Source organism: Leuciscus leuciscus (assembly GCF_965113295.1).
Source record: "Leuciscus leuciscus genome assembly, chromosome: 24".
NCBI lineage: Eukaryota > Metazoa > Chordata > Actinopteri > Cypriniformes > Leuciscidae > Leuciscus > Leuciscus leuciscus.
In genome coordinates this window covers 4359020-4376218 of record NC_138723.1, presented here as the reverse complement: position 1 = coordinate 4376218, position 17199 = coordinate 4359020, and the positions used below count along the sequence as shown (strand labels likewise).

The 17199-nt window shown below is 40.7% G+C and overlaps 1 protein-coding gene and 1 long non-coding RNA gene across 9 annotated transcripts in view; one reads left to right on the top strand and one right to left on the bottom strand.

Moving 5' to 3' along the window:
• LOC309488925 overlaps positions 1–17199 on the top strand; it is a 63122-nt gene that overhangs the window by 5321 nt on the left and 40602 nt on the right. The window lies entirely within an intron of this gene.
• nrg1 (neuregulin 1) overlaps positions 1–17199 on the bottom strand; it is a 90208-nt gene that overhangs the window by 40971 nt on the left and 32038 nt on the right. For 7 of the 8 annotated variants that reach the window (XM_082157339.1, XM_082157343.1, XM_082157341.1 and 4 more), the window contains exons 2-3: positions 13583–13757; positions 13180–13301 (exon numbers count right to left, since the gene is read on the bottom strand). In XM_082157339.1, the coding sequence (XP_082013465.1) occupies positions 13180–13301; positions 13583–13757 (297 nt within the window). Of the gene's footprint in view, positions 1–322; positions 1963–13179; positions 13302–13582; positions 13758–17199 lie in introns of those variants that run through there. The other variant, XM_082157345.1, reaches the window with a different exon arrangement.

Here is a 17199-nt window from a genome sequence, read left to right as displayed (position 1 = left end):
TGACAGGCAGCTTCAAAGGGGCGTCTGCGTCACTATCAGCGCCCATCTCGGGTTAGTTATGCTTTCAGGGCTTAGTCACAGGAGTGTGCAGCAAGATACAACACGTCTGCTTACTACACTACATCCTACACATCCGACTCTTACCTCACGGGGAAACAAGTTACTTAACAATTTATGTTCTTTGATCCTGTATGAGCGGACTGTCAGGGGTACACACATAACCTTTTACATTATTCAAGGCAGAGACTTCATAACTAGACCTAAACTTAAACTTTTAACATTTTCATGCCCCCCCCCCAAAGTGAACACAGAGTGTACTTACATGTCTTTGGAACAATTTCGTTAGATTCCAGAGTTGGATATTGGTTTGCACTGGTGGCATTCTGGACAGGTTTGAAGGTGCTCTTGGGTTTGGGTGGAGACACAGAGTTGATGTGAACAGTCACTGCTGCAGTGGGTGTTAAAACAGCCACTTTAGATGAGGAGACCTCGACGGGGCCGGCCGTGGACCCCCCCTCCACAAACACCTTGGGCTGTCCCGGGACAGACGGGCTGGCCGTGGAAGCGGAGACTGATACCGGATTCTGAGTAAAGTCCGAGTTTATTACGGGATCGTGTCCTATGCGTTTGAGATCGAGGTGGGTGGGTGGCTCGTATTCAAAGATCTTGTCCACGAAGACCCACTTGAGGCCGGCGGTGCAGAGAGCCAGGCTCAGCAAGCAGGCCAGGATAGGCAAGATGCAGATCTTCTCCGAGCGCACGCAGTTACTCACGCGCTCCAGATCCAGGCACACACAGCAAGGCAAAGGCACGCATCCGGAAGGACCTTGCTCGCCGTCTCCCGGCACGTCCTCCTCCGCCTCCTCGGGCGTCTCTTTCGTGGAGACCTCGGACAGCGCTTCTGAAGGAGCCTCTTGAGACGCGAGCCCGGCCGAGATGTCCTCCGACTGCATCTCTCCCTCCGGTTCTGTGTGTCAGGATCAGACGAGCTGCAGAGCTCGCTCTACTGCCTCATGAAGTGATCTCTCCATTATCAGGAGAGGGGGAAGGGACTCGGACACGATGCTCAACTGACTGACTAACCTCGTTACTAAAGAGGAAGAGGAAGACTTCTAATTTCTGTCACCCAGGTCGTGCTCACGGTCTCCACAGGAGCAGGAGGAAAAACACCGGCAGTGAGGCTATAAATAAGGCATGTGTTCGGGAAGCAGTGTGTGTGTGAGCACCCCGGGGAGGATCCGCCTCGGAGCGAGTCGAGAGGTCCGGAGAGAGTTAAGTGCTCACCTGGGGGCAGGGCTGAGGATCACGCTGTCCGAAACGCCCGAATCATCCACAAGCTGCAGGTGTGTGTCCCATCAAAGCACCGGCTCCACGGAGCAAAAGCCGGTCGTTACAGACTTGCACGCAGAGGCACACGGAAGGACGAGGAGATCGGAGTGAAGATTACACACACCCCTTCCTATACCCCTCCTCTTTCTCCCTCTCTGTATCCATCACACCAACACACACGCTCTGTCTGGTGGCTCTCTCCTCTCACACTACAAACACAAAGCAGAGAGTCGGGCAAGTCTGCACTTGATCCAATTAGGAAGAACGGCAGCGAATGAGACAGTGTCTCTCTCCCTCTCTCTCTCTCTCTCTCTCTCTCTGTCATTGATTCTGCTGTGGATGAGGATAGAGTTGTATCACACACACACACGCACACACACACACACACTGATGGGACGCTTTCTCAGGGGAATATGCTGCTATTCTTTCTATTAGTGGTCGAGTGATATGTTTTTTAATGGCTAATAACCAATACTGTATCTAGAAGGCAGGGTGGGCGATGGTAGACACGATTACAATATATATGCATGAGTAGATAGTTAGACTTTTTTAAAGATTTCAGGTTACAATTGATATGAATGTATGAGATAAAATGTGTATTTAAGTGCTGCACACCATTTTTGCTTTGTTTATGTAACAATGACACTAAAAAAAAACACTTTATTTTACAAACGACAAATATTCATAATTTTCATTAAATCAATATGAGCCTGCATGCATAATAATTATAAAATAATTCAAAAACTGTTGTTTAAAATAGTTTTAGATAAAGCATTTTATACCACACAACATTTCATCAACTTTCCAAACGATAATAATATTTCATATTACAAATTTGAGGAGATCTGAAGTCTAATGCTTAAACTTCTGGCAGACGTTGTAACTGACTTTAAGATTTTAAGTATTATCTTTACTTAAAAAACACTGCAGATAATAACAGCGCTGATAATAAATGACAAGAAAACATGAATGGATGTTAAAATTGAATAAATTTGATATGGATGATAAATTGATTTGTTTGAGTAATGTGTGTATATATTCAGTTTGCCCTTTACTGTGGTATAATCACATTTGCCTCCACATGCTGCAGGAACGCTGACTCAGGGGCCGAGGGATCGCGGGCGGGCCAGAACCCCCATCCAGGACCAATAAATACTGAATGAGGAACAGACTCCAGAGGGAATACTGTGCAGCCACACCGGAAATCAGTGTGCTTTCATTTAATGAGGCGTTTTCTTTACACGTCAGCTGTGCTAACACACAGTGTAAGAACAAGGGCTTTACTAATGAACTGTTTTTATCACTATTATGTAGTTCAAGTCGTTCAGTACTAATCTTTCATTGCCATTAGATTCATTTGCTTCCGTGATCTCAAATTGAAGCCGATTGCACAGTTAACACAGTGGGATTTATCTTGAAGGTCATTATATAATGTGGGAGCGTAAAGTGATTATATAACAAAAGGCTGAATGATGCTCAATATGAAACATGCTAAATATTACAAAGATAAAACAGGCTAATAAAATAAGGCACATTGAAACTAAACTTTCTAAATCAGTTTTGTTTCAGTTAAGCTTAAGATGCTTTTTTAAAATGATTATTCTTATGAATGAATTTTAATTTAATTTAAGATTTTCATGACATTGTCCCCCCACTTCTCATCCAGATTTTTTCCCATTACTTTTGATAATAATTATCATCAGATTTTCATCACTATAATACATTACAAACATTTTCTTATTAAAATCAGCTTAAATGAAACGTACAATAAACAAAACTATTCGTTTTTTTGCTTTACAGTGTTCAGAATTTAAGGAGGTCACAAAAATGTCACCAAAAAAATTCCTTTTCTTTGTGCAAAACACATTTTTTGTTTTAATTTTGGGATAAAATATGACTTGACAGGTTTCATTTTCATTCACCTGTTTGAAACATGAGGGTCTCCAAATCCTAACCCAGACAGAGACCATCTGTGTGACAGATTAGTGAGATTCAGACTCATCCTTGGCATCATCGCCGTCTGTGTACGTTTCTGAATGATGTTTAAATGATGACGTTCAAACTCACTCTTTTACGCACACAAATATACACATTGCTTTTCCACTAGCATTAACTAAGCCGTCCCACGCTGACGTGGACGGATGACTTGTTACCATTATCAGATGAGCTGGGATTAGTGACCACACAACACGTGGCATCGAGCAAGAGCCCCTGCAGGGGTAAATGAAGCAGATACTGAGGGCTTTAGGTCCCCTCAGGCCTGTTAAGCTGTCCCACGTCTCATTGCCATTAGGCTGGGAATCAAATGTACACGAGGTGTGTGTATGCAGCGGGGTCATAAGGTCAGGTCAACAGTCGTGACCCCTCAACTCTCACAGCAGAGAGGAAGTGGACTCGCATTATATGGACAGATGCTAATGTCCTACTCAGGAACAACTGAAGAGAAACTCATACACATTCCTTATTAAAAGAATGTTTAACATGTTTCCAAACACAGTTTAGAGACAGCTGTGACGTGAACCCGCTACTGTAACACCACATCTGCTTGGTGAAGGAGGACACCAGGGGTTCAGAAAGCTACTTCTTAAAATAAGCTACCCCATAGGACTAGGATTGTCATTTTTAATTACTGAATATGTTCATATTAAATATATAAAGATGAAATCAACATATTGAAGGGAAATAGCAAACGGCTATGTCATTTTCATCAGGACAATGACAACACTTGTGTAGAAAATTAGAGAATGATGGAAAATTTACAATCCATTCTGTCAAAATGACATTTAAAGATTATATGTAGCATAACCTCATATAATAGATATACTGAAGGTCATTGGCTTAATAATGTGGGATAGGTGCCAAAAAGGGTCCCAAGCGTGCCAAAATGAACAAGTCATCAAAGTCAAGACAAAATTGTGTTTGTTTTCTAGTGGCTAAAGATCTGGGCCCGTATTCATAAAGATTCTAAGAATCCTCTAAGAAAACTCTTAATTTAGCTTAAAAACTTTTACGTAGGAGTCTTAGCTTAAAAGCGATTCGGGACCGATCTGAGAGCAACTCTGAGTAAGGAAAAGCCAAAAACGTTCATCTTAGTAAGGAGGCGGGGTTGACCCCGTTGCTATGTATAACACAATCTTTTGAAGACTGTGATTGGTTGGTTGTCCAAGAAGGAAAAAAAATAAAAAGTGATTTTAAGTATAGGGTCTATTCTAAGCCTTCACTTTGAAATTACATGCGTAATTTTGCCTATTTGACCGTTCTCACACACACACACACACACACTCACACACACACACATTATACACTCACCTAAAAGATTATTAGGAACACCATACTAATACTGTGTTTGACCCCCTTTCGCCTTCAGAACTGCCTTAATTCTACGTGGCATTGATTCAACAAGGTGCTGAAAGCATTCTTTAGAAATGTTGGCCCATATTGATAGGATAGCATCTTGCAGTTGATGGAGATTTGTGGGATGCACATCCAGGGCACAAAGCTCCCGTTCCACCACATCCCAAAGATGCTCTATTGGGTTGAGATCTGGTGACTGTGGGGGCCATTTTAGTACAGTGAACTCATTGTCATGTTCAAGAAACCAATTTGAAATGATTCGAGCTTTGTGACATTATCCTGCTGGAAGTAGCCATCAGAGGATGGGTACATGGTGGTCATAAAGGGATGAACATGGTCAGAAACAATGCTCAGGTAGGCCGTGGCATTTAAACGATGCCCAATTGGCACTAAGGGGCCTAAAGTGTGCCAAGAAAACATCCCCCACACCATTACACCACCACCACCAGCCTGCACAGTGGTAACAAGGCATGATGGATCCATGTTCTCATTCTGTTTACGCCAAATTCTGACTCTACCATCTGAATGTCTCAACAGAAATCGAGACTCATCAGACCAGGCAACATTTTTCCAGTCTTCAACTGTCCAATTTTGGTGAGCTCGTGCAAATTGTAGCCTCTTTTTCCTATTTGTAGTGGAGATGAGTGGTACCCGGTGGGGTCTTCTGCTGTTGTAGCCCATCCGCCTCAAGGTTGTGCGTGTTGTGGCTTCATAAATGCTTTGCTGCATACCTCGGTTGTAACGAGTGGTTATTTCAGTCAAAGTTGCTCTTCTATCAGCTTGAATCAGTCGGCCCATTCTCCTCTGACCTCTAGCATCAACAAGGCATTTTCGCCCACAGGACTGCCGCATACTGGATGTTTTTCCCTTTTCACACCATTCTTTGTAAACCCTAGAAATGGTTGTGCGTGAAAATCCCAGTAACTGAGCAGATTGTGAAATACTCAGACCGGCCCATCTGGCACCAACAACCATGCCACGCTCAAAATTGCTTAAATCACCTTTCTTTCCCATTCTGACATTCAGTTTGGAGTTCAGGAGATTGTCTTGACCAGGACCACACCCCTAAATGCATTGAAGCAACTGCCATGTGATTGGTTGATTAGATAATTGCATTAATGAGAAATTGAACAGGTGTTCCTAATAATCCTTTAGGTGAGTGTATAGACCTATGTGTATATAAATCCTTTCTATTTTATTTACCATGCTGTTAATTTCCTATAAGGTATTTGATTGGCTTAGAATGATAAAAATTGTTCCACTCTTTCCAATTACACTGATTGCTGGCATGTCTATTTAAGTGGTGGTTTGAATGTTGGTTTTAATGTATCAAACATGGAATTTTCCCAGTTGCCAAATATCGTAATGTAGTGATTACTTTCATTTCTGGCGCTATGGCATTTCTGTGCTGTGTCGGAGATGTTAGCGTGTCTCTAATAAGATCAGTCACAAACATGATCCCTGCACGATCTAATCTATAGCGTCTTATTAACTCACTGTTATTCATTGTCTTCAACACATTTCTTCTCCCTCTTCGTCTTTCTGCCATTTTCTCCTCTGCTAAAGAAACTCTTGTCTTAAGCCTCTTAAAAGTCCTCGTCCGTGCTCCTAACAATTTTGACCTTAAGACCTCTTTTAAGGGTTAAGATGCTTTCTGAATTACTTTTTTCTTTACTAGGATTTTTTCTTTAATTTTAAGAGTAAACGCCCACATTTCTAAGAATTTTCTTAGAATTTTGTCACTAGGACCTACTCTTTCCATTAAGATTCTTTATGAATACGGGCCCTGTATGTTAGGGTGTTAGTAATAATACTAACACCCTAACATACAGATCTTTAGCCACTAGAAAACAAACACAATTTTGTCTTGACTTTGATGACTATATCTAAGTATAAGAACCACTAAATATTATATTGCTCACATAGTAAAGATCAATGCATTCAGAGTTACTATGATAAACAGTACAATAAAAACTATGAACGCAGAAAAATGACCTTCTTGACTGAGTTTTCAAAATGTGAAATGAGGTCAATTCTAAGCCCTTCTTAGAGGAAGTTGAATGAATTATTTAGGACTGAAATGTGGACTCAGAGATGTGACCTGGAAGAGTGTGTGATCGGTAAGGTGAAGCATGGGTTTGGCAGGTGAAGGGTTACTGCTGCATTAGGAGATGAGACGCTTCTCATGCCAAACACGTCAAGGCAAGAGTTTTATTAACAAACACGGAACAAGGTCTCGGGCACCAATTCAATAACGGTGCCTTTCTCTGCTGACGCACCAACACTGAGGAGCTTTTACAGAAATAGAGAGGCCTTTTCTCCTGTGCTGTCATGAGCAGAGAGACTGGAGTCAGACACACACACACACACACACACACACACACACACACACACACACACAGCGTCACGTCTGACTGTGTGTTCATGCCCTCACCTCCAACAGCCCGCCCGACTGGAGCCGCTGCGCAGGACCATCCATCTCACACACACTTAAACACACACACTCTCTCTCTCTCTACTGAATGACTTCCCAAGAGATGGCCATAATAAAACAAATAATTTCATTTCACAAAACTCTATATCGGCAAATGAATCAGAAGTACCCACACATTCACAGAACAAAGCTCACTTCTGCGTCGCAACATAAGGTGACTATGACGAACAGTATCGGCTTGTGCATCAAACTATAACTAAAAATCAAATTCATTTCATTCATGTTTCTATCCATTATTTCAAGGCCAAAATAGATAAACAATGAAAGAAACGGCAGCGATCTCTCCTGAAGCCCTTTACTGAAGCATTAGTCAGTTTATAATGATGCTTCTATAAAGCCAAACTCTGGAGATCTTGCTGCAGTGCGCAGCACTCAGCGTGCTGTAATTATTCATGCGTTCTGGAGGTGCAGTGTGTTCCCTCCTTCAGAGCTGTTCCCAAACGGCTTTCAGTGGGAAGAGTGTGGCGTGACAGAGACCACTAAAGACAAAGAGCTTGTCTGCACTGGTCCACTGCAGTAACTCCTCCACACCTACAGTACTACAGTAACCCTGACTCTGACTTTCCTGCGGGATCACGCCCCATTTGCCGGACCGAGTGGCAGAAGAGCTGCTGCGTGACTGGATTTAATAGTGGAAACGCCAGTAAAACTAATTATTATCAGTTTAAACTAAAGGCTGGACTCGATATACAGTAGTGTTCCTTACAACTTACCGAAGATCCAGTGATCATGGATATTGACACGCAGCAGGAATCCAGTTTCCTGACATTTATATGAGCCTGATTTTGACGCCGGGGAAATACATAAAGCAAATTTGCCTGTGAACGCTTTATATAAATACAATATAGGTCTAAATCTAAACTCAGTGTTATATATATCAGTTCATGTTTTCATATCATTATACAGTAATTAATCTGTTGCCTAGATGCTGCATTAGTGGAGAACAGCAGTATATTAGCCAAGGCTGAGAGGACGCTAACATTGGTAGTATCTCAAGAAGTTAAAACAATGTGACAAAAACAGGCGTAAATCTGACCCAAATGTCTACTGTCACAATTGTTGCCATCTATTTGCATTATTATTTATATCCAGCTGGTCACTTCCATGCATTTATTAGCCAAAGAAGTAGCATATTTAAAGCTAGTTCTGTCATGGCAACTCTCGGAGAGATTGGAGGAGGGAGACTGCTGACAGCAACACTTCCAGTATTTGCATGTTGAGCCGCAGCTCTTTGGCCACTGATGCAACACTGAGAGATTTCAAAATGGATACTGAATGAAAACAAACATAATGCTCCACGTAAAATAGTGCTGAATTTTATTATTTAAAAAACAGTTAAAGGGGTGGTTGATTAAGGTTGAACTTTTCTAACTTTAGTTAGTGTGTAATGTTGCTGTTTGAGCATAAACAACATCTGCAAAGTTACAACGCTCAAAGTTCAAAGCAAAGGGAGATATTTGCTTTTAAAGAAATTGCTTTTTAAGGACTACAACAAACGGCTGGTAGAGACTACACCACATTCCTCCCGGGTTAGTGACATCACCAACCCTAGAATTTACATAAACCCCGCCCCCTGAATTTATAGATTATCATGACAGAATATGCTAATCAATGACTAGAAGATAACTACACATAAGCTACATAAATTCATCAACTAACCATTCAGAAATGTCCTGTTGCTTCTACATGTTGTCACTTCTTCTTGAGTCTCTCCATCATTGTCTGACTCCGGTTTGAACATAAAACGCTAAAAGTTTTTGACATTTTCAGTGCATGTGTGTGTGCGGTAAAAGGACACAAGCTCTTGAAGCTCCGCCCCCTGTGCCGGGAGCAGCAGCTCATTTGCATTTAAAGGAACACACACAAAACGGTGCGTTATCGTTATCAGTAAAATCCACTATCGGTTGACCTCTACCCTAGCAACTGCACAGCAAGGCCTTGGCAACCACCCACCACAACACCGGTGAACCACCAAGATGTTCTTCACTCAGATCCGGTTTGGCCTTCAACATTTACTGTATTTCTCTAATCTCTTGTTATTCCCTCATATTTTGTCTATCACTAAATGGCAGTCCTCCACAGACCTGTCTAGACACTGTAATTGAAACCTGACCTGTTCAGATGACCACTTACAAAAACATTCAGACAGAAAATGTAATGAATGATACTGGATCCAAATACCACACATATGACATCTTTCGAGTCTTATCCTGCAGTACAGCTGGACTTTACTGATCCAGACCACACGACAGCAGAAACATCTACGCATGAGCTCATATATAGCCACTGGAGCTCTGCTGAGACAAAACACACATGAAAACGGCCCTAAAATGTCACTCATAATTGTTTTACATGGGGCCATGATGTCATTTCAGCATTTTTCGGTGCTAGTGTGTGATTTTATTGCGGTCCAAAAACGGAAATGTCAGTGTTTTCCTCCCACCTCCCATTAGAAAGTTCCCGGACAAATGACCAACTGTTTTTTTTTACATCCACCAGCATTGTGTGGAAATGTAATTCCCATCTGAACTTTCTTTTGAGTTTATGTGGAGGTCTTGACCGCTGCTGGAGGCACAAAGGATGCTTGCTTCAGAGAAACTAAGGCCCTGTTCACACCTGGTATTAAGATGCGTTTGGTCGATCGGATTCTCAAGTGGACGACACTAATACAGGTGTAAACGGGGTCTAAAAAGCTTTGAGCTTGTCCACTCTTGACCACTTCCAGAGGTAGTTGAAAACACATTTGACCGGATTGCTTCCATAGTGAAAACACTCATGTGTTCAAACATCCACTAAAGACCGTCTTATCTCCGTCTACTGGCCTAACGCGTGAACATTATGGGAAACGCTCTAGCCAGACGGGACTTAAACTTTGACTGTTGGAGACCCAAGTTTGGTTTGAAGATGAAAAACATACCAAGCACAATGTTCTCTCACCATTCCTGATTTCTAACACACACTCACTGTGTTCGGCTGGTCTTCGGCTGTCAGAGCAGAAATAAAGCTGATGTTCTCCGTATGTTTTTCTGTTGTCTCCGGTTGCGTTCATATGTAAATTGCGCAAGCTTATTTGTCCATTAGATCTAAAGATCTGAAAGAAACCATACATTTACTCGCCCATAGGCCCTCACCTCAAAGAAATCAGGACAAAAGCAGTCTAAAGTGGACAAAAGAGACGGATCAAAACACCAGAGGTAAATGGGAATGTGTCTCTCGTCTACTTGTGATCCGATCGATCAAAACGCATCTTCATACCAGGTGTGAACAGGCCTGAGGAGTTCAAATGAACTATGGCTATGTATGTACACATGAAATGTTTTGAGAATGACGAGTGAACAGAGATATATTTGTGGAGAGATTATTAAAGACAGCTCCATTTTAAAACGTGGTTGTGACTCCGGTAAATAGCCGAATCTGGTGTACAGAATGAGACTAAACCCTTACTGTAAAAGATGAGTGGCATTCGTATTTAGCTTTGTATATCTTAGCAAAAAGAAACAAAAGCACATAATTCTATATTCACAATTCTAAGAAAGTCTATTCTTCACTGAGATACTTTGTCATTATCCATCATCAGCTCTGTGGATGGAACTTTAGTTTCGATAAAAAGGTGGTCCTTGAAAAGCATGCTGTGATCAACTGCAATATAATACCAGACGTGCCATCAGTGCAATGGAGAGATGCAGTTTCCTTGAAATGGGTCAAATGAGAAGCTTTGATGAATTTGGTGGAAGTCCACGAGGAAGAGTCTAATGGTGGCCGGCGGTCTCACGTTACCAGAGAGGACCGCATTCATGGAGAACCTGAGGGGAAACTACTCCGACCAAATCCCACAAATCAATAAAGTGTAAATGCAGATCCATACGTTCAGAGATTCTGCCTTGGATTTAGGGTTTCATTCAGTTCCGGGTATACGACTGTAAGCTCTGTCTCTAACTCACAGACAATAACTGACCACTGTTGAACACCATATCCTCTCTACAAAGCCTTAAAGTACGGTTAAATGAGGTCTTTAAAAGTCTGGCCCCCTCAGCTGAAATCTCGTTCATGTTTGTGGATGGATATTAGAAACGGGGCTGCATGCGTTTGCATTTTATTGTGCATTTCGCAGAGAAAGCAGAGCAATGAGCACAGCATGTTAAACTACGTCACATTAGTTTAACATCCTAAAATCATGACCTACAATGAGAGAAATCTGCCTCCGCAATGATCTGAGCTCTGTCAGATAACCTGATTCTTTACCAGGTTTGTAAGGCATCAATATCAGGACGTTTACAGTAATTTACATTAACAGACTGGCCGGTCGTTGCTGTTCTAATGCCTGAGGGAAGACACAGAAGACCTCGTACTTTTCTCTTTTGGCAATCATTCAAATGCACTGCTCACTAATTGAAAAAAGGCATTAAGAAGCCGGATGACAGAGCAGAAAACTGATCATTTTTGCAATGTTGCGACTGAGCTGGAGAAACCCCATTTAGCTTTCAGGAGATATTCATGACCCGCTGTTTTTGATCCCGTAAATGATCAATATCACAATTGGGGCTGTGTTACATTTGTGGATGTAAATAAGAACGAGTTAAGTAGATTTTTCTGTGGTGTTTGCCCATGCAAAATTCCCCACAATGCACTGCAAAAAAATGCTTTTCTTACTTAGTATTTTTGTCTGGTTTCCAGTCCAAATATCAAAAAAATTCTTAAATCAAGATGCATTTACTAGATAAGTCAAATTAGATAAGATATTATGTCTTGTTTTCTGGGGGAATTAATCAAAATTAAGTTAGTTTTTGCTTAAAACAAGCAAAATTATCTGTCCATGGGGTAAGAAAAATATTAATTCATTATTTTTCTTACCCCATGGACAAATAATTTAGCTTGATTCATTTTTGATCAAAAACTCAATTAATTTGGATTAATTCCCCCGGAAAACAAGACATAATATCTTATGGCATTTTACAACTTTAGTAAATGCATCTTGATTTAAGAATTTTTTTGATTATTTGGACTGGAAACAAGACAAAAATACTAAGTAAGAAAAGCATTTTTTGCAGTGTGCTACAGTGTTTTTGGCTGTTGAAGTGCATTGCTATATGTTTATCACATACTTCTACTATGTAAGAACTGTTGAGTGCATGAAGTGTCCAACATTCCTGATAAATAAGAGCATCATCCGGGTGCCTGAAGTGCTCTTTGACCTGAAGGACACACTGATGTTCTGGTCTTCAGGCTCGGGAATAGGAAGACAGAACTTCTAAAGCACATAAAGTTGCTTGGAATCAATGTAATTAAGTCTTAAACAAGTTTAACCAACAGAAACTGACCTGGTGTTGCACAGAGGAGATGAGATGCTCTAGAATGATTATGATATCAATGTGAGCTTTTAAATTAATGAAGAATTAAAGTTAGGGTGAAAACATCAATAAGAAACGCAAGGATATATTTAAAATGACAACAAAAAACTATAATTTATATACAGTCCCTGAGTCAAAGACAAAAAAGACATGCAATGCCACACGAGGACTCAAAATCTTTTTGAGATTTGTTCATTTACAAGAACAGTCCAAACGAATGACTCAGGCTTTCCAAAGCTACATGAGGTCTGAGGACGAGCCGATTCCCCTCGATTGAATCAGACTTGACAATATGAGAGACAAATGAGCCATTTAGGATGAAGAGAACCACGAGAACGAGGTTACACGAGAAGGGCTACATATAAGAGAGAGCCGACAGTAAAGACAGCATTTGTTGAGCAACACCACTCATCGCTCCTCGCACTGCATTCATAGAAATTGTGGTTGTGCGGAAAATGCAATGATGTTATATGTATTTGTAAAAATGTACTTTACAAACTATATATACAGAACAGATGTGGTGATTTTACAGTTTCCATTAGTATCTTGTGTCTTCACTCTGGGTGGGTCGGGGTCACCCTGGCCCTTCTGTGGCCCTCGCCACCGATTTACACATCATTGATTTGAAAGCTAGAGAAAAGGATGCATTCTTACTTTTGCTGATGGTTAGGCTCGCTGTGGTATTTGTTTTTCCAAGGTTGTTGACTGCCTCACAGGTGTATATCCCAGCATCTCCCTCTGTGGACTTCCTGATCAATAGCTCGGATATTTTCCCCCTGTGGAAAGTTACATAATGCTGGTTGTTTATACTGCAATTCAAGATAAACATTAGCAACGTATGCATCATCATGAGTAACATCTGAGTATTTCTTCTCAAAACCGCAACACAGTCCTCAAGGTTACGAATGTAATGAGGAGGGAGAACCTCAGCACTGTTTGGTTTTACTGGGTTAAACTTTGACAAACACCTGTCCACATACTGTACGCCACACGGCAGATATCCGTTAAGCCAAATCTTCATTCAGCTTGAGCAAAACAATGAACAGAAGGAACTTACTTTTTCCTTTCCTTAATCTTTATGCTTTTGGGTTTGTTTTTGCCTGTGAGTTCTTGCCCATTCTTGTACCACTTGAGGCTGGGCACTGGGTTCCCCGCCACGATCTGACACTTAAATACAGTCTTTTTCCCATCCTGCACGGTCACGCTCCGCAGGTCCTTTAACTTCGGTTCGGCTGAAACAAACACACAAAACAGAAGACAGAAATTACCCACAGTGATAAAACAAAGTTAACTTATAACTTATTAGTAATAAAATACATTAATATTATTTCACCGTATGCCACCTATTCTACTGTAATTATATTTTTAATGTAGGGGGGTTTGATACGAAGAATGTTCTTGATTGTCATGAAAATAATGTCAAACAATCTTAAAAGTTAATAGGCTTCATTTTATGAGCAAAATATGATCAAAATGTTCCCCTTTGCTGTCCTCTCGGCAGTGTCGCCAGATTGGGCGGTTTTGAATTTGAGTGTGCCGGTCAAAATTGGTTTGGGCAGGCGGACAAAATTCGGGCTGGTTTGGGATCAGGTTTGGGATAAATTCTTCCTCAGAAGGAAAACTGGGACTCTGCTAAAACCCTCCACCTCACCCAATGTTACACCCCTGGTTCCTCAAGCAGTGGTTTGCATGTTGGCCCCAAACACAAAAACTTGCTTAAATTAGGATTTTATTTTTTATTCATAACCAATATATAGTAACATTGTGGAATATCTGACACAATATAATGAATGCAGATTTAAACTAAAGTTTGAACTGTGTTCTCAAAAAGTATTTTTCATAAATGTCAGGCCAGGGCACGTATTATACAGTACATTTATACAATTAATTGCAATATTTATAATCAACAAATTGTAAAAAAAAATTGTGACTGGTTTGGTTTCTACATATGTAACTTTATCATTTTGTTTAAATTCTGCTGAAAAACCTCGAATATGTTGTTTAATAACGAGTTCCTATGTGACAGTGTGACAACACACATCAGTAAAATATAGTGTGATGTCATGTAAAACAAATAAGTGAAAGCTCGCCCTGGGCATGACCCAGAATAAAAGCATGCGTACGTCATGACATGTTTCTTAAAGAATGAGAGGGAGAACAACATGCCTTATAGTTTAGAGTAGAAACAACACAACAGGACAAAGCTGAAAATGTTTCACAACTAAACTAAATAACGTTTAGCATGTTTACTTTAAATGGTAGGGTTAGTCACTATATTTGGGAACCCTTAAAATTAGGGAACACATATTCACTACTAACTAGGAGTTTCCCTCAATAAACTCCTAATTACTGCTTTTTGACAGTAAGTAAGGATGTTGTTGTAGTGGTTATGTTTAAGTATGGGGAAGGGTTAAGGGATGTAGAATATGGTCATGCAGAATAAGGCATTAATATGTGCTTTATACTAATAAACAGACAATGTGCATGCTAATAAGCAACTAATTAATAGTGAATGGTGTTCCCTAATCTAGAGTGTTACCCTATAATTAAAGTTATATAAACAAAACAAGCATCGGTAGGACCGCATTTACACGGCTACTTAAACCCGTGAGAGTGAGTTTTGGGGGAAAGACTGATGGAGGACGTCCCGATGCTCAACATGAGTGAAGTTATGAGTCCGCACCAGCAGGTGGTGATACTGCAGTGAACACTCAAGTCTGAAGAGACCTACAGATAACTCAATTCCATTTATTCAGAAAATCCTTTTGTGTTAAACTCTTGTTTGTCCCAACTGCAGCTTCCCTCCGACTTTGGCATATTCCCAGCAAAAAACGCACGGAGAGATTTTCCCCCTTAAATGTTGCTGTGCTGATTATAGTGAGATTTGTTTAGGAATGGTTAAAATAACTCTCTGTATATTGATCTGAATATGCTATTTAATGCACCAACTCACATTATTTGTCTGCTCTCATACGTGGCTAACACAGAGATTTTGATTTACTCTGTAAATGTGTTCTTCAGTTGTTGGGCTGGTTAATCTAACAGAAGCACTGATTTCTGCTGAACCTGAAGGTGTTTGTTTGCCCTATTCCCAGCACAAAATGATAAAGCGTGCAGCTTAAAAATCTTGTTGCCTTATCATTCAACACTTCCGGTCGACAAGGTGCTTTTAATAACAAGAATCTTTTGCATAGCACAGTGATGACAGCAATACAGAGAGACGTGCTTCATCTCAGGAGAAACCTCACTCATGGGCTTCCTTGCTCTTGCTGCGTTATATATGTGTAATATTCACTGCCAGGCCAAAAACAAAGTCTCTGTTTGGATTTAAATTGGTTTAAGAGTCTATGATTGGATCATTATTGCAGTGATTATGATGTTTCTAGCATGTTATATGTTTGGCAACAGTTCTTCTAACACTAATAGATGCTTTTCATTTCTTAAACAACCATGTAGAAAACACATCATGTCCAGCAAGCGGACGTCTAATAGCCATCCAAACACACCCCAGACGTCTAGGCTAAAACAAGGAAAGATTTGGGCGGTCAGTGAAAATGTAATAGACGTCTAAACCATAGACCAAGAATAGACTAGTCATCAATTAGATAACAAAGAAATGAAATGAGTGAAGAAATGAAACCAAACACCTTGTAATCACTGTTTACTTTGCTAACATGATGGCATATCGTACATCTCGCCAGTTATTTTGGCAAAAACGACATGTGACTACAGTAAATTCAAGGTTATTTTGGCTAGAAGTGTGTTACTCATAGCCGGACTATATCGGGTCTATAGTTAACCTAGAGACGGTGAAATGACGGCTATTGCTTGATGGGCCAAATATAAATGTTGTGATGTTATTTCCATCAAGAGTTGCATCAATTTTCTGTCCAGATCTGGTATTGTCAGTGCAAGAGTCCAGCTCTCTGTAAAGTCTCCTCCAGCACATCCCAAACACTCTCAGTGAGTTTAAGATCTGGACTCAGAGGTGAAAATGATTCTTCTCGCTCCTCTCAACCATTCCTTCACAATCTGAGCCTGATGAATCTTGGCATTGTCATCCTGAAATATGGTTATAATGTGTTTCCTACATGGTTGTTTAAGAAATGAAAAGCTATACACTCCATCAAATAGTGTTAGAAGAACTGATGCCAAACATATAACATGCTAGAAACATAATAATCACTGCAATAATGATCCAGTCATAGACTCTGAAGCATTTGCCTATTGAAATCCAAACAGTGACTTTTTTTCTCTTCTTTTTCTTTTTTCTCAGTATTTTAACCTGATAAAATCATGGACGGATAACAGTGAATCCCGTTATTTGTGTTTCCTCGCGGTCTCAGAGTCCAGGCGCTGCCCGTCCAGCTGTTTCTGTGTGTCACGGACGCGTTCCCTTTGGGGAAACTCCTACACTGTCTTTCAGGCCGCAAAATTGAGTCGGATCAGGGTCCACATTCCAGTGGAGAAATCCATGATCTAATATGAGCTTCAGACGGACGGATCCGCCAGATCCTGCTTCTATCAGAGATCTTTTCCTATAGTAAGACTAAAACTATCATAGCTAAAGAGGGAACCAAACTCCCGTTAGAGAAACATCTTGACATTGCCTTCAACTGGAGGATTATTAAAGGTGTTTTGGTGAATGTATGAAGTCAGTTCTCCTCAGATTCA